The 21,749-nt window shown below is 55.2% G+C and overlaps 2 protein-coding genes across 12 annotated transcripts; both read left to right on the plus strand.

The window, feature by feature from the left end:
* Positions 1-2,255: 2,255 nt before the first annotated feature.
* On the plus strand, positions 2,256-17,420 carry Mib2 (MIB E3 ubiquitin protein ligase 2). 10 transcript variants are annotated; one of them, XM_057784220.1, is made up of 20 exons: positions 2,256-2,377; positions 4,088-4,243; positions 10,982-11,251; positions 11,337-11,508; positions 12,441-12,547; positions 12,642-12,836; positions 12,960-13,102; positions 13,223-13,330; positions 14,204-14,308; positions 14,403-14,565; positions 14,641-14,774; positions 14,849-14,997; positions 15,099-15,255; positions 15,362-15,522; positions 15,626-15,752; positions 15,845-16,078; positions 16,446-16,624; positions 16,704-16,891; positions 16,972-17,037; positions 17,128-17,420. In XM_057784220.1, exons 3-20 carry the CDS (start codon positions 11,005-11,007, stop codon positions 17,364-17,366), a joined length of 2,874 nt encoding a protein of 957 aa, XP_057640203.1. In that variant the 5' UTR covers positions 2,256-2,377; positions 4,088-4,243; positions 10,982-11,004; the 3' UTR covers positions 17,367-17,420. The 10 variants fall into 10 exon arrangements, 9 of the variants coding, with proteins under 9 accessions (XP_057640203.1, XP_057640204.1, XP_057640208.1 ...); XM_057784221.1 differs by having other exon boundaries at positions 13,235-13,330; XM_057784225.1 differs by having other exon boundaries at positions 10,982-11,034; positions 11,159-11,251; positions 14,403-14,774.
* Positions 17,421-18,926: 1,506 nt separating this feature from the next.
* On the plus strand, positions 18,927-21,641 carry Mmp23b (matrix metallopeptidase 23B). 2 transcript variants are annotated; one of them, XM_057784918.1, is made up of 8 exons: positions 18,927-19,174; positions 19,771-19,910; positions 19,994-20,133; positions 20,207-20,374; positions 20,738-20,902; positions 20,988-21,098; positions 21,194-21,320; positions 21,439-21,641. In XM_057784918.1, the coding sequence occupies exons 1-8, from the start codon at positions 19,022-19,024 to the stop codon at positions 21,611-21,613; spliced, it is 1,179 nt and encodes a 392-aa protein (XP_057640901.1). In that variant the 5' UTR covers positions 18,927-19,021; the 3' UTR covers positions 21,614-21,641. The 2 variants fall into 2 exon arrangements, with proteins under 2 accessions (XP_057640901.1, XP_057640902.1); XM_057784919.1 differs by lacking the exon at positions 20,738-20,902.
* Positions 21,642-21,749: the final 108 nt, after the last annotated feature.

Raw genomic sequence — 21,749 nt, forward strand, 5'->3', positions numbered from 1 at the left:
AGGGACTGGTCAAATCTTGCTGAGATGGAGCCTTTTGGGATTCCATACAAAGAAGTCTTATCTTCCAAACTACCTATTAGGGGCATCTAGTGACTCAGGGCTTCAGCTGATCCTCAGGCCCACAGTAAACCTAGATATATAAACATATCCAGGTAGATTTCAGACAAATAAGACTAAACCAAGAAGAAAGATGGCATGAATTTCAGGAACCAAGGAACAAGACATGAGAATTAGGAAGAGAGTATAGCAGACAAAAGGTTCCTACCAAACAGCTGTGTGATCTAAGTTGGAACAGAGGGATAAAGGAGTCTATGAAGTTTTCAGTAGTCATACAGAGCTACTGGCCTTGATTACACAGAGGTAAAGATATCGGAACATTTGGAAACTAGCCACCTCTGGTCAGCAAAAAAAAAATACACATAGAAAAATACTAGAAAGCAAGTTGGGGGCGTAGCCCATTTGGTAGAGTGCTTGCCTTCTGGGCTACACTCCTAATTGCCAGGGGACCTGCTTTGGCAGGGGATCTCAGGTTCAGGATGTGTGGGTGCACAGAGAGGAGGAGGAAGATTTGAACAGAGCTGAAGGTTAACTGGGATGGCTGCTGCAGTGTTTAATTTAAAAAGACTACACCTTTTTTGTCCCTTCTTTTTCTTTCCTATAATTACTCCGGCTTGCAAATAGATGGAGGGCTCTTAATTCTCCCACAGACCTCCCTCAGCAGGCTTTCCCACTAAAACAAAGGCCTTGCATTGTCTTAAGTTCTTCATTCCCTGTCTCTTTCCTTCTCAATGCTATTTCACCTGGCACTGCATAAAACCAGTTGGGTTAGGCTTACCTTTAATCCTAGCGCTAAAGAAGCAGAGGAGGCAGGTTAGCCTGGGCTACACATGAATTTCAGGCCAGCCAGGGCTATTTAGTGAGACCCATCTCGAAAACCAACTAACCTACCAACCAACCATCCACATAAACGAACTAGAAAGTGGCTGATTTTATGCCTAGATAGCAGTGTCCCCCAAAGACCGCCAAGGAGTCCAAGTCCGTATGCAAAAGCAAAGAGCTCGCGCTTGGACCCTCTGTGTGTCCAGTGCAGTCATATGAACGGAGAGTGCCCAATCTGGGCAGGGTAGAGGTGAGGGGATGTTCATGGTTCAAGACCCTGATTGACTGACATTTGTCTAGGGGTGTCTTGGCGTAAGGGAATAGGTGCATAGGTGCGTGCTGGGCTCAAGGTGATCTTAGTCTCACCTAACGGTTGGGATATTTGGGATATCAGATAGTTCCCCTTTGATGCTAGCCTGTCCCTGGGTGGTATCAGTTTATGATTCTTCCTGTAATTGGGTGCTGCCTGTCAGTAAATGGAGACTGAGACCTACTCTCTTGGCTGGTCACGCTAAAGCTCTGTCTCCAAGGCAACGGAAAGCGTCCTGGGAAACGTACTGCGCAGACCAGGGTCACTAGGTCTCCGCCCAGACGCACTTCCGGGCGCGACTTAGCCCGTCTGGCCTCCTCGGTGCTCACTCCCGCCGACCCCGTTCTCTCCCCATTTGCAGGGACGCGGGCTTTTCCAATTTCTTCTTTAGCCAAGCATAACTCCCACCGGCCATAGACGCCCCGGCCGTCAGTGCCACGCGGAGGGGTCTTCGGGGAGCCGTCTGCCCCGCCTCCCAGCCCGAGGCAGTCTGCGTCACGCGCGGGGCCTCCTGGGAGCCGTCTGCCCCGCCCCCAGTCCGGGAGCCGCAAACTACAGCTCCCGACAGCCTGTGCGGCGGCCGGGGACCGTAGTCGGGGACTGTGGTGGGGCGGCCGGGTGGGCTGGCGCGGGAGAGGCAGCCCCGCCAGGTGCTCTTGAGGGGCGGAGGACGGCGCGGTGCAGCTGCCGCCTCGGTGGCGAGCCGAGGATCGGCTGTCAGCCTCTGCGCTGCTCCGGGCCCAGTGTTCCATGGCCGACGGGCACGGAAACTCAGGGCAAGTGGGGGGGCCGGGTCGGGCGTCCTCCCAGCGTCCGGGGTGGGTGGCACGGGGCCGAGAGGGTCCGATCGGCTTGACCGGGCTGTGGCTTGGGCGGGCGTCCTTGGCCTTTGCTTGCAGCAGGCTTTGGATTCTTCGCCCCTGGACACAGCTCGTGCCCGGTGCGCGTTCTCGGTGCGTGGGGGTGATGCAGCGGGTCCCAGCCGCCGAACCCCTGGGAGCCTTTTTTAAGGCGAGCGGCGGCCTTTTCCGTTCTCGGGTGTTAACTGTGCGCACCCCTGGCCACAGGGTTGGATCTCCGGGGGCTCTCACGGAAGGTCAACCCGGAGGAGGCCAGTCCTAAATCTCCAAGCATCAGGGCTCCTGCCCGATTCTCAAGGCGGGTGGGGGACACTGGACCTCCAGACAGGTGAGCTCCTGATGACGGTGGTCTGACAGTTTGGGTTTGGTTCGTTCTCCTTGTGGATGCCCATCTGATGTTATGTCAACGCTTGTGTTTGTGTCTAAATGTACTTGAGTGGACTGGGCAGTGAGGAATCGTCCTTCCTGCCTCCTCTGGGTTCAGAACCAATGAGAAAAGCAGAGGTGACAGGAAGGCTCCTGATGAGCCAGCAGGCTTGGGGACAGAGCAAGGTTGGCTCCTCATAGTAGGCTTCCTATCTTCACATTCATCTCTGGCCTGTTGCTTCTGATGCAACAAGTATCTGAATGTCATTCCCCCACCCAAGGTCAGCCCTAGGCAGCGTGGTGAACCCCAAGCTGCAGTGTACCTGGAGTTTCGCAGCCATGATACCCCTGAACCGTAATGGATGTCCTCAAGCAGATGTCTGGACGCAGGGCAGATGCGGTTTCCTGGTCTCTATGTCTTAGGCTGACAGTCTTTGTTTCCTCCTACTGGCGCCTAGGATGTCCAACTGTACCCAGTGGGAGCCTCTGTTGCACCAGTTTTTGCACACTTTTTTCAATCCAGCAGTGTCCCAGGCACCACCAGAGGCATAGGGAGATAGGCTTGAACCCTGACTGGTCTCTATGTCATGTAACTTAATTTGAATAAAGGCAATTTGCTAACTTTCACAATAAACACAATTTAATTTTTTTATGATTTCATTATCTTTATTTTATGTGCATTGGTGTGAAGGTGTCAGATCCCTTGGAACTGGAGTTACAGACAGTTGTGAGCTGCCATGTGGGTGCTGGAAGTAACCGCTGAGCCATTTCTCGAGCCCCATGATTTAATTTTTTTTATGGCTGTGTGGGGCTTTCCAATAAAATATTCACACGATAAGGGAACAGCGTCCCCCGCCCCACGGTCCTGATACTTCTGACCTACTGAGGGATGTTCAATTCTGTCAGGACATACATGATTTTAATTCCAGCACTTGAAATGGATTCCAGGCCAGCCTGGACTACATAGTGAGTTCCAGGCGAGCCAGGGATACTGGTGTAGGAGTTTTTTCTGTTTGTGTGTTGCTTTTATAGGATAATGAATAAAAAAAAACTGCCTTGGGCCTAGTTGATAGGGTGAAGCTTAAGTAGGTGGAGAAGACAGAACTAAATTCTGAGAAAAAGAAAGCAGAGTGAGAGAGCCGCCCTAGAGCCGCCAGGGTCAGACATGCTGAGTCTTTCTGGGTATGCCATTGCTATGTGGCAATACACAGATTAACAGAAATGGGTTAAATCAAGATGTGAGAGTTAGCCAATAAGAGGCAAGAACTAATGGGCCAAGCAGTGTTTTAATTAACACAATTTCTATATGGTTATTTTGGGGCTAAGCTATCCGGGCGGCTGGGACAAACAAGCAGGCCCTTCTTACAAGAGGATGCATTGTCTGAAAAGTGTGTTTCTTAAAAGATGGAACATTAGCCGGGCGGTGGTGGCGCACGCCTTTAATCCCAGCACTTGGGAGGCAGAGGCAGGCGGATCTCTGTGAGTTCGAGACCAGCCTGGTCTACAAGAGCTAGTTCCAGGACAGGCTCCAAAACCACAGAGAAACCCTGTCTCGAAAAAACCAAAAAAAAAAAAAAGGAACATTAGTAGCAACAGCAGCCCCAGTGACCGCTGTCTGGGCAGGGTAGTAAATACCGTGTGTAAATCTGCCTTTAAAATGATCTTTCCCCAGCCTGGTTCCCTGCCTACCTGCTCGGTTTGCTGTGTTCCATGTTGGCAATGGCTGCTAGTTTTCCACAGGAAGTTATGGTGGCTGAGAAAATTTGTGGCCCAGGAAGTAGCAACTAAATGCCTGGGATGCTGACCAGAGGCTTCTGTGTGTTCTAAGGTGAGTTCTGGTTCTGCGGAAGCATGTTTGTTAACCAAGCCCTCATGCTCTGACACTCCCCACTGTAATTGTAAATATGTATCGCAACAGCTCTAGGGGTGTTTAGATACTTGCCAGGGACATGGGTATGTCTGATGGCAAAGCCCAGTATTTTGGGCAAAGGCAACAGTCAGTTAACTCTAGATAAATTTCCTACTGAGATGGTGGTACCCGTAACACATTGGGGTTTTCAGCATCCTGAAGAATGATGTCTATCAGAGTTTGGTGATATTTAATGTGTATTTAAAAGAAAAGGGTGTTTGCATGCCTGGACTTCAGTGGTTGCAGCTCTTCGACTGTTCTGGGGCTGTACTAAGTGGAGCTACAGATAAGGCTTTCAGACCCTAGGTCCTCTCCACACACACAAGGTCGAGGTTCCTGCAGGGCTCCTGCACTCTTTGGGAGCTTTCAGGACAGATATGGTACACGGTACTGTCCCCTGTCACGAGCCTGGTCAGTCAGGGCAGGAAGATGAAAGAATTGAGGCAGAGGATTCCTCCTCAGTGGGAAAGCACTGTCTTATGGTAGTTGTTGAGGGGTTGTGGTAGGGGTATCAGTCTCAAGAGGAATATATATATGTGTGTGTGTGTGTGTATGTGTGTGTGTAGATGGATGGATGGATAGATGGATAGATAGAGACAGACAGACAGACAGACGGATGGATAGTAGCTTACAGGCTGTGCTCTAGCTGTCCAGCAATGATTTTCTCCTAACAGAAGGTCCAGGAATCCAGTAGTTCTTCCCTCCATGAGGCAGGATGTCTCAGTTGGTGTTCAGTATATGTTGAAATCATGAAGAAGTGGGCTCTGATACCAGTGAATTGACATCAAGGGCAGGGAGGCAAGAGCAAAAGCAGAAGGCATGGCTGTGTAAAGGCGATCATCCCGGCTCAAAAGATCCAGATTAAAAATGGGTCTTCCCACTTCGAACGATTTAACTAAGAGAATCCCTCATAGGTGTGCCCAGCTGCTTGGGTTTCAGTGACTTCCAGGGGTCCTCAAGTTGACACCAGGATTAGCTATCACTGCAAGGGAAGGTCAAAGGTCAAGAAAGGGGCAGCGGGAGTAAGTTCCCTGGAGGATGCATGGATCCCAGAGGAGGGGGCTGTTCCTCTTCAAGACAGGCCTCCAGTCCTGCCTTTCTTCAGGAGCTTCTCTCTCCAGGGACCCTGCTTGGGTTTCAGTGACTTCCAGGGGTCCTCAAGTTGACACCAGGATTAGCTATCACTGCAAGGGAAGGTCAAAGGTCAAGAAAGGGGCAGCGGGAGTAAGTTCCCTGGAGGATGCATGGATCCCAGAGGAGGGGGCTGTTCCTCTTCAAGACAGGCCTCCAGTCCTGCCTTTCTTCAGGAGCTTCTCTCTCCAGGGACCCTGGGCGTAGACTCTCCTGAGGTTTGCAGAATGGCTAGCGTGAGCATAAGGTACTGTTCAGGCGTGCAGCCTCTTCGTGGGCTTGTCCAGAGGCTTGGAACAGTAGATTCATCATCTCTGGCCTGGTGCTGCACCCAGGATGCTAGAGGCCAGCTTCCCTCTTGACTCTGCCCTGGGCCTTACTTGGTCAATTGCCTGGTAAGCTCAAGGGATGAGACCTGCGTCGGAAAATTGGACTCTGAAGTTGACTCGTCCCTGCCACTCTCTGTTAATCGTGAAGTAAACAGGGCCCCTTCACTGTGGTCAGGGTCCTGTGACATCCAAAGAGGGAGGCCTCCTAGATGGATGCAAACAAGAGCCGAGTCCAAAGTAGAAACCTTCCTACAGTCTGTCTAGATCTTGTCTCTGTCATCTTATTCTGTTCTGTGTCAGCACCCACCCCTCCAGGTACTCCTGGTGACCTTTTCTGTTCTGATAGCGGTCTGACAGGCTAAGGAACGGGATGAGAATGGTAGGTTGCTGATAATGTAGAGACCAGGCAGGGAGGCCTGGAGGGAGAGGGGAGAGAAAGCCACTGGGTCTTCTAACAGTTTCATAGAATGCTATATCCAGCTGTTTTTGAGGCCCAGGAAACCTGTCTCCTGTCTGGTTGTACAGTAACTATGTTTATGGCGGGGGCATTCCCAGAGACCCAGCTCAGGTAAGGAGACCACAGTCAGATAATACCTTGAAAGATGAGGGGAGAGTGCAGCCTCCAAAGCAGAGACCGTAAGACCTCCAGGGTACAGGTTGTGGGGGTGGGGGGGGGTGAACATAGGCTTCCAATTTGCACGTGCCACCAGTATTGGGCACTCTTAGTGTTCACATGGCCCAGTGTTAGTGGAAAGCCTGTGAAAGTAGTCGTGTTTTGACTCTTGTCTATGGCCCACAGTTTTGTGCCTGCAGGGCAGTCTTAGGCATTGAGGTAGTGGTTCTGGGCAGAAAGCCCTTGCTCTGTTCTATCTGGTTGTGTTCTGACTTTGCTGGCCTGCTCTTGAGACTGGAAGTTCACTGGCCAGGGACAAGGAGAGCTTTGCTTAGCCAAGCACGATGGTGATGTAGATGTTGGTCACTGCAGACCACCTACCGTTGTCGGGAGCGCCTGGTAGCATTCCTGCTACTCCATGTGGAGTCATTGGTTGAGGCCCGGCCCTGATGCTCTTGGGCCTTGTTGGGCAGCCTCCACCTGAGCTCTATGACCTCTGCCCGTTCTCCTGAAGGCAGGGCCACACAGGGGCTATGCTTGTTGGCATGTTTGAAGCCCACCCTACTCCACGTCTGTAAAAAGTCCAGGATCAAGTCCCGCCATTATCCTGTAGAGAAGCTGTGGCTGAAGGCCAGTTTCAGAAACAGAGGCCTGCCTCACAGTTCTAGAGTGACCACAGGGTCCTCCTCCTTCCTCTCTCACTTCTCTTCCTCCCTTTTTCCTTCTTCCCACGCTCTTTTGAGATAAGGTCTTGCTATGTTGCCCTGAGCAGATTGGTGTTTGAGAACCTATTGTCCCAGCCTCCCAAATGCAAGAATTACAAGCGTGCACCTCCATGCCTGGCTTTACTTTTCTACCCTTTTATTGCAGTGCTGGCCAGGTCCAGGGGATGGCTGTCAGGGTTTCCCACACTATCAAAGCTACCAGTTGAATCTTTCTGCCTACTTTTGTTGAGAGTGTAAGGTTCTCTTATAGCAAGCCTTGCTCTGGCTAAACAGCTGTGTTCTTGTTGGAATGGGAATGCAGTTTTCTCAATGTCTTCCCAGCTGTGAGGGGCAGTGGAGCTGAGTTAACCAATGAACCAGTTGGTGTCTGGCTTGCAATGAGTATGCAGTATTTGGGGTAAGGGACCTGAACCATTTGGGCCATCAAAACCACAGAATTTGTAGTCATTACAGGAGCCAAACACAGCGCTCCCTACTCTCCCTACTTTTTTGTGTCTCACCCATCCTAGCTATTCAGTCATTGCTGATTCTGGCAAGGCTGGGTCTAGCTAGATGTGGTTAGTCAGACTAACCATGTGGCAGTGAAAGGACTTGGTGGCTGCCCCCCAAGACTTTGGGACTAAAGTGCCTGATCAAAGGGAGTTGTGTAGAATTGAGGGGGGCTCTGGGTCCCCTTGTGTCAGACTCATGAGACTGTAGGAGGTGAGCTATACAGACCATAGAGGAGCAGAGCCAGCTGCCATGGCTAGCTGACCACAGATTCCCCCCACTAGTCTGGGGCTCACTAGCACCAGTTTTGAACATTCTCACCAAGAGGTCTCTTTGTGGGTTGTCCCTCCTGTAGAAAGAAGAAGGAAGGATTTACCCTGGCATCAGGCCCTCTTGCCACATCTTAGGCACTCTGGAGTCCATGGAGAGGAGTGAGCTAAAGAGAAGACAGACAAGGTCCCTGGAAGGATGAGGGGGGTCCCCTGAAGCACAGAGCCCAGCTGTGTGGGAAGGCTCTTCATAGTCTCTGATCAGGTGACTGCCTGTTTGCTTTTGCTGTGATCCTTGCAGTCCTGGGCCTGTGTGCAGGCATAAGAATTGCAGAAGAGACCTGGAGCTGACACAGTGATTAGGAATGCTGCCTGCCCTTTCAGAAGACCCCCAGACTCAATCCCTAGAATTCATATGATGTCTCTCAGTCACTGTAACTCCAGTCACAAGGGCTCTCACGCCCTCTTTTGGCCTCTCCTGGCACTGCACCCATGTGGTGTAGATAAATGCAGCAAAACACTCATACACATAAAATAATAGAATCTTTAAAAATCTGCACAAGGGCTGGGCAGTGGTGGCACACGCCTTTAATCCCAGCACTTGGGAGGCAGAGGCAGGCGGATCTCTGTGAGTTCGAGACTAGCCTGGTCTACATGAGCTAGTTCCAGGACAGGCTCCAAAACCACAAAGAAACCCTGTCTCGAAAAACCAAAAAAAAAAAAAAAAAAAAAAAAAATCTGCACAAGGCTGTGCTGGCCGGGAGACTCGTGCTCCTGAGAATACGGTGAGATGTGGACCCAGAGTCTGTGTGTGGTATTTCCCCGTGCACAACATGGGTTCTGAGTGATGTTGGAATTTTTCCTGTGCTTGGCTCTGGAACAGCCTGTGGTGTGCAGGCCACTACCATCAGATACCTAGCCTTCAGCTGGTGTATGTGGCCAGGCAGGGGTACTGGTCTTCCTTACTGCTCATCTGTGGCTTCGTGGTGGGGAGTGGAGAATGCTTCTTGAGCTGCACAGGCCAGAGGCTGTCATTCTGGGGAAAGACAGGAATCCTGGAGAAGGGCCCAGGCAGAGGGCTGGTGTGTGCTGTCTTCCTCTTGTTGTTCACTTAACAATCTGACCTTTGTCTCATGACTGAGCAGGGCCATTGAACCCCAGCTGTAGTTGACCGGATGCTGTAATAGTCTTCAGCTGCACCCAACCAGGTGTAGCTTGAGCATGTGTCCTGGACCAGGACTGCTGGTGTTCATTCTAAGCAGTCCCCTGCTTCAGGGCCTGTGCTTAAATAGGATGAGAAATGACGAGGACGCCTGCACTATGATGCTGTCATTTCTCATCCTATTTATTATTTTCTCTTTCTTTCTTTTTTGCTTTTTGTTGTTTTTTTGTTTTTCTAGACAGGGCTTCTCTGTGTGGCTTAAGCATGTCCTAGAACTTGCTTATGTAGACCAGACTGTCCTGGAACTAGCTCTTGTAGACCAGGCTGGCCTCGAACTCACAGAGATTCACTTGCCTCTGCCCCCGAGTGCTGGGATTAAAGGCGTGCGCCACCACCACTGGACCAGAGATGGTCCCTGAGATGTTATGTGACTTTACTGCCCTATTCTTTGAGCCCAGGATCTTGTCTTGCCCATTCCCAGCTTGTCTCACATTTTCATATACACTTGAGGTAGTTCTCTGTGGATTGTGAACACTGCGAGCATTTTCTTTCACGTGGTTATCTGTCCAGTTGCTTCATGGTATCTTGTTGAATCAACAGTTCTTTAAGTCCCACATATCACTGAGCTGCACAGAAGAATAGTCTTTGCTTCTTTTTTTAAAGATTTACTTATGTGTACAGTGTTCTGCCTGCATGTATGCCTTCAGGCCAGAAGAGGGCACCAGATCTTATTTTAGACGGTTGTGAGCCACCGTGTGGTTGCTGGGATTTGAACTCAGGACCTCTGAAACTGCAACCAGCGTTCCCAGCCTCTGAGCCATTTCTCCTGCATATTTATTTTGATTTTTTGATACAGGGTTTCTCTGTCCTGGGACTTGCTTTGAACCAGGCTGGTCCTCGAACTCACCGAGATCCGCCTGAATCTGCCTCCCAAGTACTGGGATTAAAGTTGTGTGCCACCACCGTCTGGTTTATTAGTTTTTTTTTTTTTTTTTGGTTTTTTCGAGACAGGGTTTCTCTGTAGCTTTGGAGCCTGTCCTGGAACTCCCTTTGTAGACCAGGCTGGTCTCGAACTCACAGAGATCCGCCTGCCTCTGCCTCCCGAGTGCTGGGATTAAAGGCGTGCACCACCACCGCCCGGCTATTAGTTTTATTTTTAATTAATTAAGCAATTTTTGAGACAGGGTTTCTCTGTGTAGCCCTGACTGTCCTGGAATTTGCTGTGTAGGCTGGGCTGGCCTTGAAACTCATAGGGATTCACTGCCTTTGCTTCTGGAATTAAAGGCGTGTGCCACCATGCCTGGTAGTTAATTTTATCTTTGTAGACAGGTTCCCACTGTGTAGACCAGGCTGGTCTTAACTCACAGAGATCCGTCTGCCTCTGCCTCCTGAGTGCTGGTGTTAAAGTGTACACCTGTTCACCTCTAGCTTTAAAGTTACTTACACTGATGGAGCATCACGCAGAGACTTTTGGGAACAGATCCACTAGCTGTGGCCACGGTGCCAGGTTCAGTCTCTGACCCTTTGTGCCTGTCCACTTACAATGTTCCCAAACTTCTGCTCCTTCCTTTCAGGCAGTGGTGACTCCTATAGAGTCACAGTGGTGGGTGTTCCTACATTTCCTGCTGACTTTCTGGCTTTCCCAGTCTGCCCCCTCTTGCCCTTTCTTCTTTGTTCTTTTGGTTTTTCGAGACAGGGTTTCTCTGTGGCTTTGGAGCCTGTCCTGGAACTAGCTCTGTAGACCAGGTTGGTCTCGAACTCAGAGATCCGCCTGCCTCTGCCTCCCGAGTGCTGGGATTAAAGGCGTGCACCACCATCGCCCGGCTCTTTCTCTATTCCTGATCCACCCTTCTCCCCCAGGTGGCCGTCTCAACACGTGTCCTGTGATCAGCCTGGCGTATGATATTTTGACACAGACTGAGCGTGCTCTCTATTACAGGTTTCTGAACAGCTGCACTCACCATGGACCTGGACCCCCACGCAGGTGTGCAGGTGGGCATGCGTGTGGTACGCGGAACAGACTGGAAGTGGGGCCAGCAGGACGGCGGTGAGGGCGGTGTGGGCACCGTGGTGGAGCTTGGCCGCCATGGCAGCCCCTCCACCCCCGACCGTACAGTTGTTGTCCAGTGGGACCAGGGCACACGTACCAACTATCGAGCCGGCTACCAAGGTGCCCACGACCTGCTGCTATACGACAACGCCCAGATCGGTGTGTGGTGATGCCCGGCTGTGGGTGGGGCTGGCCGGGTGTCTGGAGACCCAGCAGGTCCTCACATACCCCACCCTGCATCTAGGTATCCGTCACCCCAACATCATCTGTGACTGCTGCAAGAAACACGGGCTTCGCGGCATGCGTTGGAAGTGCCGCGTCTGCTTTGACTATGACCTTTGTACGCAGTGCTACATGCACAACAAACACGACCTCACCCACGCCTTCGAGCGCTACGAGACATCCCACTCACGCCCGTGAGTCCCCTAGGCCACAGCCCACCTCCCTGAGGCCTTCTGAGTGGTGCTTTTGACATTGAGCCAGGCCCTGACCTCTGGCCGGAGTTACTTCCAAAAAATACCTAGCGAGCTCACCCTGCAGTTTCCTGGGAGAATAGCTAGGGTCAAGTGATTCTCCAGCTCTGAGAATCACACACCTCCATTCCTCACTGGGGGCTTTCTCCAGGCACGTGGTGAAGTGGATGCTGTGGATGGGGCTTCCCGATACCTCGCTCTTGAAGCCAGGCAGGCAGACTCCAGTGCAGCTGCAGCCTGGAGCACTGAAGGTGGCCTCTATGTTACCCACATAAATAGCAGTGGCTGTTGAAACATACAGCATCCCCTGGTGGAGCCAGGCCTGGCAAGGAGGCTTGCAGTGGCAGCTCACCCTGGGTGCCCGCCCATGGGCACAGCCGGGAGTGGCCCTGGCCCAAGACAGAGAGATAAGGATGGAAGACTTGGGAAGGCACTCGGGTCCCATCCTTTATTCTCTGATCTCTTGATCTTTCCTCTGTGTGGAGAGGAGTGTAGTGGAGGTTCCCTCTTCTGGCCAGCATTAGGTCAGGGCGGCTGCTGTCTGTGCTGGTGACCAGATAAGTGTTTTCGTTCCTCTGGGCTGGGCCCTGCCCCTGCTGCCTTAAAAGCAGCAGACATGGACTGATCACATAGACTGCTCCAAGAGTCCCTGCCTGGTACTGGTGAAGGCGTCTGAACCTAGAGACACCGAATAGCTTGTTCCCTTTCCCAAAGTGTGGAGGCCGACTGGGGAAGGCCATTCGAGGACAGCAGTTTGGCCTGGATCCAGAATACCTGTTCTACAGACCCTTTAGGATAGAGGGACAGGGTGGCCAGTGCAAGAACTGGCCGTCAGTCATATCACTCTGCATGGCTCAGGATTCATTCTCTTGCAGGGTCTCACTGAGTCCCCGACAGGGACTCCCTCGAATCCCACTGAGGGGCATCTTTCAGGGAGCAAAAGTGGTCCGAGGCCCTGACTGGGAATGGGGCTCCCAAGATGGTGAGTGTTGTCTGGAGAAAGACAGGGAGGAGAGACTGGGGATGGCTCAGCCTTGAGGCACTTTTGCCTACTGGTGTGCATCCTGTCTTCCCAGGTGGGGAAGGGAAGACAGGCCGCGTGGTGGACATCCGTGGCTGGGATGTGGAGACAGGCCGAAGTGTGGCCAGCGTGACGTGGGCAGATGGAACCACCAACGTGTACCGCGTGGGCCACAAGGGCAAGGTGGACCTCAAGTGTGTTGGGGAGGCGGCCGGCGGCTTTTACTACAAGGAGCACCTCCCGAAGCTCGGTATGGGGCTGGGGCCATGACACCAGCTGCCCTCCTGCCCTGGCTGTACCCATATTACTCTGGCCTGTCCTGACGGGTGAGAGCAGGTTGCTTCCTGAGACCTAGCCTGCCACCCTCCCCCAGGCAAACCAGCAGAGCTTCAGCGCAGGGTGAGTGTCGATGGCCAGCCCTTCCAGCGTGGGGACAAGGTCAAGTGTCTGCTGGACACAGACGTCCTAAGGGACATGCAAGAAGGCCACGGTGGCTGGAACCCTAGGATGGCGGAGGTGAGCCGTCTCTTCTGCTGAGTCCCCATGTCCCTCCTCCCCGAGTCCTTTGGACCCCATCCCTCTTCCTGCCCCGAGAGTCCAGCCTGACCCAGCCATAGCCTCCGTGACCCGCCACAGTTTATCGGACAGATGGGCACCGTGCACCGCATCACAGACCGTGGGGACGTGCGCGTGCAGTTCAACCACGAGACCCGCTGGACCTTCCACCCTGGGGCTCTCACCAAGGTGCCTAGGGGGCTGGGCTGAGCCCCACTTACTGCTTCTCTAATTCCTTCCATGTGCCGGTTCAGTCTTGGGAATGCTAAGGCAGGACGAGGGCACCAGCTTTCCCGTTAAAGACTGCAACCTGTGGGAAGGGGGAGAGCCTGGTGGGTGGAGGTGAGGCCAGGAAGGGAATCCAGTGTGAAGCACACAGAAGAATGAAGTACTGACAACATTTTAGACTACAGCCTGTGGGCCAGGGGCTCTGTCCTGAGAACAAAAGGAAGGTACTGTTGTAGGCTAGAGGTGGAGGTGTGCCACAGGAGACCAGCTTGGGCAGATTCTGTAAGAGCTGTTTGGAAAACTGGACTCTGGGATGGGATGTGTGCCAGATAGGTGGGGCTGTCCAAGCAGGGACAGAGTGGGGCAGAGGAGGATTCTTCAGGACAGGCCACGTTCAGGCTTTCGCTCTGCACACAAGTGCATAGGTCGTAGGCATAGATTCCCTGCAGGACCCCCCCCTCCCCATAACAGGCCCTACTCTCCCTCCTGGCCCTGTGCTGACACCCTGGGGTCTCACCCAGCTCCATCTTCAACATTTTTCCTGGGTCTGACCAGTGGGTAGGTGCCCTGGAAACAGGTCTAGGCCTTCACAGATCTCTAGAGCTGGCTTTGGTCTGGTCTGCTGCTACCCCACTGCCCTGTGGCTCAGGCTGGCCACCCAGGGCTGATTTGGTCACTTGAGGCCCTTGACCAGTCAAGCCATTTGGTTGTACTTGAGGCAGGAATTGGGGTCAAGGTTAGATCTTCTTGCCCTCCGGAGCAGGAGGAGCCCTCGTGCATGATCCTGAGAGAAGTAGCTGGGGGACTCCCCTTACCTGCTTCTCTGTCATCTAGCACAACAGCTTCTGGGTGGGTGATGTGGTCCGGGTCATCGATGACCTTGACACTGTGAAGCGACTCCAGGCTGGACATGGCGAATGGACGGATGACATGGCTCCCGTGAGTCTTACCGTCTGCTGTCAACCACATCTGTCCCCACCCCCAGCTGCTGTCTGCTCTACTTCCAACCTGTTGTGACCCCACCTCTCCCCAGGCCCTGGGCCGCGTGGGGAAAGTGCTGAAGGTGTTTGGAGACGGAAACTTGCGTGTGGCAGTCGGCGGTCAACGGTGGACCTTTAGCCCCTCCTGCCTAGTGGCCTACCGGCCCGAGGAAGACACCAACTTGGACGTGGCTGAGCGTGCCAGAGAGAACAGAAGTGCGGCATCAGCCTCAGTGGCCGGTGGGAGGAAGGGCAGCCCCTGGCCGGCACTTACCTCAACCCTGCCCCCAGGCTCACTGAGTGTGGCCCTGGACAAGCTCCGGACCCAGAAGAGTGACCCAGAGCATCCAGGGAGGCTGGTAGTAGAGGCTGCACTGGGAAATGTAGCCCGGGCTCTGGATCTACTGCGAAGGCACCCGGAGCAGGCAAGCTTCCGCCCCACCCTTCGGAGAGCCAGCGCGGACAGGGCCTAGAATTCATGTGTTGGCTCTCCGCACAGGTGGACACCAAGAACCAGGGCAGGACCGCCCTACAGGTGGCTGCTTACCTGGGCCAGGTAGAGCTGGTGCAGCTGCTGCTGCAGGCAAGGGCAAGTGTGGACCTCCTGGACGATGAGGGCAACACTGCGCTCCACTACGCAGCTCTGGGGTGAGGCCTGGGCAGGCTGGTGGGTGGGTCCTCTTGGGAATAAACCTTAGAGCCAGTGTGCGTAACAGGGTGACCTCAAATCCTCCCATTTCTTCCCGTAGGAACCAGCCTGAGGCCACAAGAGTGCTCCTGAGTGCAGGATGTGGGGTTGATGCTCGAAATGGCACACGCAGCACAGCCCTGCATGTGGCTGTGCAGAGGGGCTTCCTAGAGGTGGTAAAGACCTTGTGTGAGCGTGGTTGTGATGTCAACTTGCCGGTGAGTGAGAGTCCCTGGACACTCTGCCGCTAACCAGCCCTAGGTCAAGGAAGCAACTTGACCTTGGACAAAGGCACCTTTGTGTGACCAGCACCGTCTGTTTCAGGATGCCCACGCGGACACGCCCCTGCATTCTGCCATCTCTGCAGGTGCCGGTGCCAGCAGCATTGTTGAAGTCCTCACCGAGGTGCCTGGTATCGATGTCACTGCTACCAATAGCCAGGGCTTTACATTGCTGCACCATGCGTCCCTCAAGGGCCATGTGCTGTGAGTGTGGTGTTTGGTCATATTACTACTGCCAGGCTGTCCCTACTGAGGGCACTCGGGTCAGCAGAAGACCTTGGACGGACCGACCTCCTTGTTCCTACAGGGCAGTCAGAAAGATTCTGGCACGGGCACGGCAGCTGGTGGATGCCAAGAAGGAGGATGGCTTCACCGCACTGCACCTGGCAGCTCTCAATGACCACCGTGAGGTGGCCCAGGTCCTAATCCGAGAGGTGGGTGCAGGGGACCCTGGGCCACCCACAGGCCAGGAGCCAGACCCGGTAGGGTCTGGAAACTGAGCCCGTGCCTCACCCCCTTTCCCCAGGGCCGTTGCGATGTGAACGTGCGCAACCGGAAGCTTCAGTCTCCGCTGCATCTGGCTGTGCAGCAGGCCCACGTGGGGCTGGTTCCGCTGCTGGTGGATGCTGGCTGCAGCGTCAACACTGAGGATGAGGAGGGAGACACAGCCCTGCACGTCGCCCTGCAGCGGCACCAGCTGTTGCCCTTGGTGTCTGACAGGGCTGGGGGGGACCCAGGGCCCTTGCAGCTGCTGTCGAGGGTGAGGGGCTGGGAAGGAGGGCCTGGGTGATTTTCCACTTCCTACTGTGCTCTAGGGAACCAGGATTTCTGGACAGTGGGGCAGTTTGGAGGACTTCAGTTTCAGGATCTGTAATCTAGGCCAATTGGAAAAGGGTTGGGGTCTGGTTGGGACGAGAGGATGAAAGGTCTCAGAGTTTCTACACCTACCTAGCGAAGGGTACCTTTTGGGGGCTGTCTTCTCCCCTCTTCCTAGAACCAGAAGCCTTAGCCCAGAAGGGGTGTGTGCGTGCCCCATTGTTCAGATTTCTGGGTCAGCCTGGGGCCAGCAGAGGCTTTCCTCAAGTCCGCGTGGGTGTCCGCACTTATCTGTACGTTCTGCCGCTCAGCTACAGGCCTCAGGCCTCCCAGGCAGCACAGAGTTGACCGTAGGCGCAGCAGTGGCCTGCTTCTTGGCACTGGAGGGTGCTGACGTGAGCTACGCAAACCACCGTGGCAGGAGCCCACTGGACCTGGCCACGGAAGGCCGAGTGCTCAAGGCTTTGCAGGGCTGTGCCCAGCGCTTCCGGTGAGCCCAAAATGGGGGTGTGGAGGGGGGGCACTGCTAAGGCCACCGGGTCCTTTCAAGCCCCCTCCTCCAACTGCAGGGAGCGACAGGCAGGTGGCGGTGGGGGTGTGCCCCCGGGCCCCCGGCACGTGCTGAGCACCCCTAACACCGTGACGAACCTGCATGTGTCTGGCACGGCAGGGCCAGAAGCTGCCGAGTGCTTGGTGTGCTCGGAGCTGGCACTGCTGGTTCTGTTCTCGCCGTGTCAGCATCGCACCGTGTGTGAGGGTGAGTGCAGGTTGTGGAGGCCCAGGGTGGCCTGGCCGCCTCGTCTGGCCCCACTAACGGTACGCTGCCCCTGCTGGCAGAGTGCGCTCGGAGGATGAAGAAGTGCATCAGGTGCCAGGTGGCCATCAGCAAGAAGCTGCGCTCAGGTGTGTGGGAGGGGCTTGGCGCACGCCCTCCTCGCCCGAACCCAATCTTCACACCTGCTGTGGCTGACGCCCACTCACCTCACCCCACAGATGGCTCAGAGGTGGTAAACACCATTCAGGTACCCGGTCCTCCTCGGCAGCTGGTGGAGGAGCTCCAGAGCCGCTACCGGCAGATGGAGGAGCGCATCACCTGCCCCATCTGCATCGACAGCCACATCCGCCTAGTGTTCCAGTGCGGCCACGGGGCATGCGCGCCCTGTGGCGCCGCGCTCACCGCCTGCCCCATCTGCCGCCAGCCCATCCGCGACCGCATTCAGATCTTCGTGTGAGCGCATTCAGCACACCGTGGCCGATCCCAGACCCTTCAATAAAACACGTGTATTTTATAAAAAGATTCTCGGACTTTGCTGCCTGCTCCTTGCCTAGTGATGCTGGGCAGGCCCCAGCGATCCTCACCATTCCCAGCAAACTCTCCCCACCCCCAAAACACATACACCGCACGAAGCCTCAGGCTGCCTGTAGGTCAGGAACACTCACTGGTTGTCGTACAGGCCACTTACAGTGATCTGGCTGTGGTTTGACACAAGAGGGTCCCGGAACCCACTCGGTGCTCCAAAAGGCTTAGGGTGGCCCTATTTTCGCCCCCATGGGGGCCCACCGTACCTGCCTCTGCCCCTGTGCCCGTCCCTTCCCCCGTCCCCCCCCCGGGGGGGCGGAACTTAGACTATTTGGATTTTGGCCAAAGCAGTCTCCCCTTTCAGAGGGTCCTGGCTCAGGAGAGGGTAGGAGGCCGCCAGGCTCTTGGCAGTTGAGCAGGGGCAGAGGGAAGACGCAAGAAAGGGTCCATTTGTTGGAACAAATACTTAGTAATGAAAGGAGGGCAGATGGCTAATGCTTTTCAAGAACTTCCAGCACAGCTATTCCGGGCAGCTTGGCGCTGACTCTGCTGGCCAGTACATTTGTTGCTGTCACCCAGGGTCCAAAGCCGGCATGGAAGACTGGGAGGGACAAGGCGTCTGGCTGGGAGCCCCTCCTTCCTCAGCCGGGCTCTTACCCCCTGCTCTCCGTGTCTCACCCACCCAGTCTGCTCCGCCCTGGGGATCTTAGCTGGGCCTGGCATCACTTGAGTTACCATGCCACGCTCATTGGGCACACACCCAATACAGCCACCGGCTGCCAGGTCTACCCTTCAGGGCTCAGACCATCGCTCCTAACCTTCTCCCCCCGCCCCCAAGCCAGAACCCTACCAGGCCACCACACTCAGTGCCTGATTTTGTTTCTGTAACCCCCTCCCCTCTAAGCCTGAGCAGAAATTCCGGGTCCTGGCACTCTCCCCAGACCTCCCGTTCTGGTCCAACGAGAGCACCTTCTGCTCCAAGTAGATCCTTTCCCAGATGTCGTAAGGACCCCCCCCCCCCAGACCTCCTACGCCCTGTCTTTCCTGAGGCCCCTTCTCTACTGCAGTCTCTCCCGTCTGCCGCGCTCAACCACTGTATTCTCACTGCCACGTCCCCTGCCTCTGCACTCCCCTCTCTGTGTCCTGGTTCCACTCAGTCACTGCGGGAACCAAAACCGAGATTTCCCTCGCGGACTCATTGTGAGGGGGAAAAGCCAAAAAGTCATTCAGCCCCAACCAGGTGGGCATGGGGAGCAATTGATGCCCCTTCCCCAAATCTGAGCTCTGGCGCCTTACTTGTTTCTAGCCATTTCTCCCGTTCTGATAGACATCCCCCATCATTTGGGCGGGCGTTCAGGCCACTGTCACCGACCCTAAGACCTGGTTCCCGGAACCCCCTAAGAGATGAGGATCGTTCCGGACGGGCCAGCTGGTTCACTTCACAGGCCAGCGCCGGGTCCTCGCCCCACGAGGGCTGTAACTCGAGCCGCTCCTCGCCAACCCCCCTCCCACTCCGCCCCAACTCTGCGGCCCAAGTCCCTGCGTCGCGCTGCCCCTTGTGGCCCTGATCCCAACAGCAAGTCTGCCATGGGCTGCCCAGCCTGCGTCCATCTGGGGGTATCGGGTGCTGTACAACAGGGCCGCTGGTTCGGGGCTGTCCTGAGCGGGTTGTGCTTTCTCTCCGCGCTGGTGTTGCTGGAGTGGCCACGGGCGCCGGCAGAGACCGCCTGGAGTGCAGCGGTGAGCTGGTTCGCATCTGAGGGTCTGTCAATCAGTGGGCCCATCTGTAAGGGGGCGTGTGGGCCTGCGTGTGAGTCATTAGTTCCAGGCATTCTCAATTAGTGTGTCCAGGGGTCGCTGGTGGGAGGCAGCGTCCGTCTCTAGCTCTGCTCACTCTCACTGGCTATTTATTTTGAGACAGGGTTTCTCTGTGTAGATTTACTTGTGGAACTCGCTCTGTAGGCCAGGCTGGCCTCTGTAGACCACCTCCACCTCCAGAGATTAAAGGCATGCGCCACCAAGCCTGCCTCGTGTAGCTCTGAACTCCCCCCCCCCCCCTTTTTTCTTTTGGAGACAGGGTTTCTCTGTGTAGCCTTGGCTATCCTGGAACTCGTTCCGTAGACTAGGCTGGCCTTGAACTCTCCACTCTCAAAGCTTCCTGCACCAGGGTGGGGAGTAAAAGCAACTCATTAAGTGTGGGAAAGCGAAAAACCCCGAGGGTTCATTCGCAATTTCCCCCACTCCATTGCCTAACAAGCCAGCTCTCAGCAACTATTTTGGGAACCACAGACTCTTTCTCCTGCCTCCTCAAATCCACTTTTTTCCCCCCCGTGAAGAGAAATGTAGACGCACCAGACCCTTCAGGGGTCTCCACTGTCCAGGTCCCCAGCTCGTTGACCATACCGGTACCCCGAAGACGCCGGTACACGCTAACACCGGCCAGGCTGCGCTGGAACCACTTCAACCTCACCTACAGGTGTCACCCGGGAAGGCGGGCGGGTGGTCAGGCCATACCGCAGACACTGCCTCCGACACTAACTCTCAATACCCCGCCCCCAGGATTCTCTCCTTTCCCCGGAACCTTTTAAACCCGGAGGAGACCAGGAAGGGCCTGGCTGCCGCCTTTCGCATGTGGAGTGAAGTTTCCCCGTTCCGCTTCCGTGAAGTGGCCCCCGAGCATCCCAGCGACCTCCAGATAGGTGGGTGGGTGACTGAAGCGCTCCCGCCCCACCCCCGGCCCCCACAGGTGTGACCGCAGCCCTGTCTTCCTAGGTTTCTACCCGGTCAACCACACCGACTGCTTGGTCTCTGCCCTGCACCACTGCTTTGATGGCCCCACAGGTGAACTGGCCCACGCTTTCTTCCCACCCCACGGGGGCATCCACTTTGATGACAGCGAGTACTGGGTCTTGGGCCCCACGCGCTACAGCTGGAAGAAAGGTGATCCAACTCCTTGGTCTGGCCTCTTCCTGGGGGCCCCATTCTCTCCACTATGTAGGCTACAGAGGGCTTTGGGGTAGGAAGGATTTCCTGGGGCTGAATATTTTGAGAGGAATTCTGGTTCTCACAGGCCCGACTCCTCCCCGCACCCCTCCATCCCCTCCCCCAAGCCGCTGGAGAGGGAGCTGGAGCTGCATTCCTGAGGGCCAAGCTCACAGCCTAGACCGGGAACAAACTTATCTTCCTTGGCTGTGGGCTAAGGGTGACTTGCAGCTGGGCTTCCCCATCAGCGCTGGGCCTCCAAGAGCAAGACTGGGAGCGGAAGGGCTGAGGGTTCCCAAGCACTAATCATGGGGCCCACAGGCGTATGGCTCACAGACCTGGTGCATGTGGCGGCGCACGAGATTGGCCATGCGCTGGGACTGATGCACTCACAGCAAGAGCAGGCACTCATGCACATAAACGCCACCTTGAGGGGCTGGAAGGCACTGTCCCAGGATGAGCTGTGGGGATTACACCGACTCTATGGTGGGTGCCTTGGGGCTGGTGGGTGTCAGATGGATGGGAGGGCTCTAGGCAAGCTCTGAGCCATGCTGCCTTGCTCTCCTGTTAGGCTGCCTGGACCGGCTCTTTGGGTGTACATCCTGGGCACGAAAGGGATTCTGCGATACCCATCAGAGGCTCATGAAGAGGCTCTGCCCCAGAAGCTGTGACTTCTGCTACGGTGAGGGAGGCTCAGATGGGGTTGGGTGGGAGTTCTCCTGAGCCTGGTTTGATGGGGTTAAGCACTGACGTGGCATTTCACCATTCTCTGAGCAGAATTCCCATTCCCCACTGTCGCCACCACCACACCACCCACCAGAATGAAAACGAGATTGGTCAAAGAGGGCAGGAACATGACCTTCCACTGCGGGCAGAAGCTCCTACGCAAGAAGGGCAAAGTATAGTGAGTAAACAGCACTGGGCAGGCATGTCCAGAGGGGCTTGGGGCTGCCTGGGGTGCCCCGGTGGGTATATCCTGGGGCCCTCGGCATGAGTAGGGATGCAGGAACCTCCCCCTGCAGCTGGTACAAGGACCAGGAGCCCCTGGAGTTCTCCTACCCCGGCTACCTGGCCCTGGGCGAGGCACAGCTGAGTATCATTGCCAACGCAGTCAACGAAGGCACCTACACGTGTGTGGTGCGCCGGCACCAGCGTGTGCTCACCACCTACTCCTGGCGCGTGCGACTGAGGAGCTGAGCCTGCTAACAGCCAGCAGATAAAGCACTTTCTCTCTGATGTCTCTGTGCTGTTTCATGGGAAGAGGGAAGGCCAGTCTCTGCCATCTGGATGTGGGAGTGCTGGGGTCAGTACTCACTTATTTCTGCTCTGCCAA

This window comes from Chionomys nivalis, chromosome 11 (assembly GCF_950005125.1).
Source record: "Chionomys nivalis chromosome 11, mChiNiv1.1, whole genome shotgun sequence".
Lineage (NCBI taxonomy): Eukaryota > Metazoa > Chordata > Mammalia > Rodentia > Cricetidae > Chionomys > Chionomys nivalis.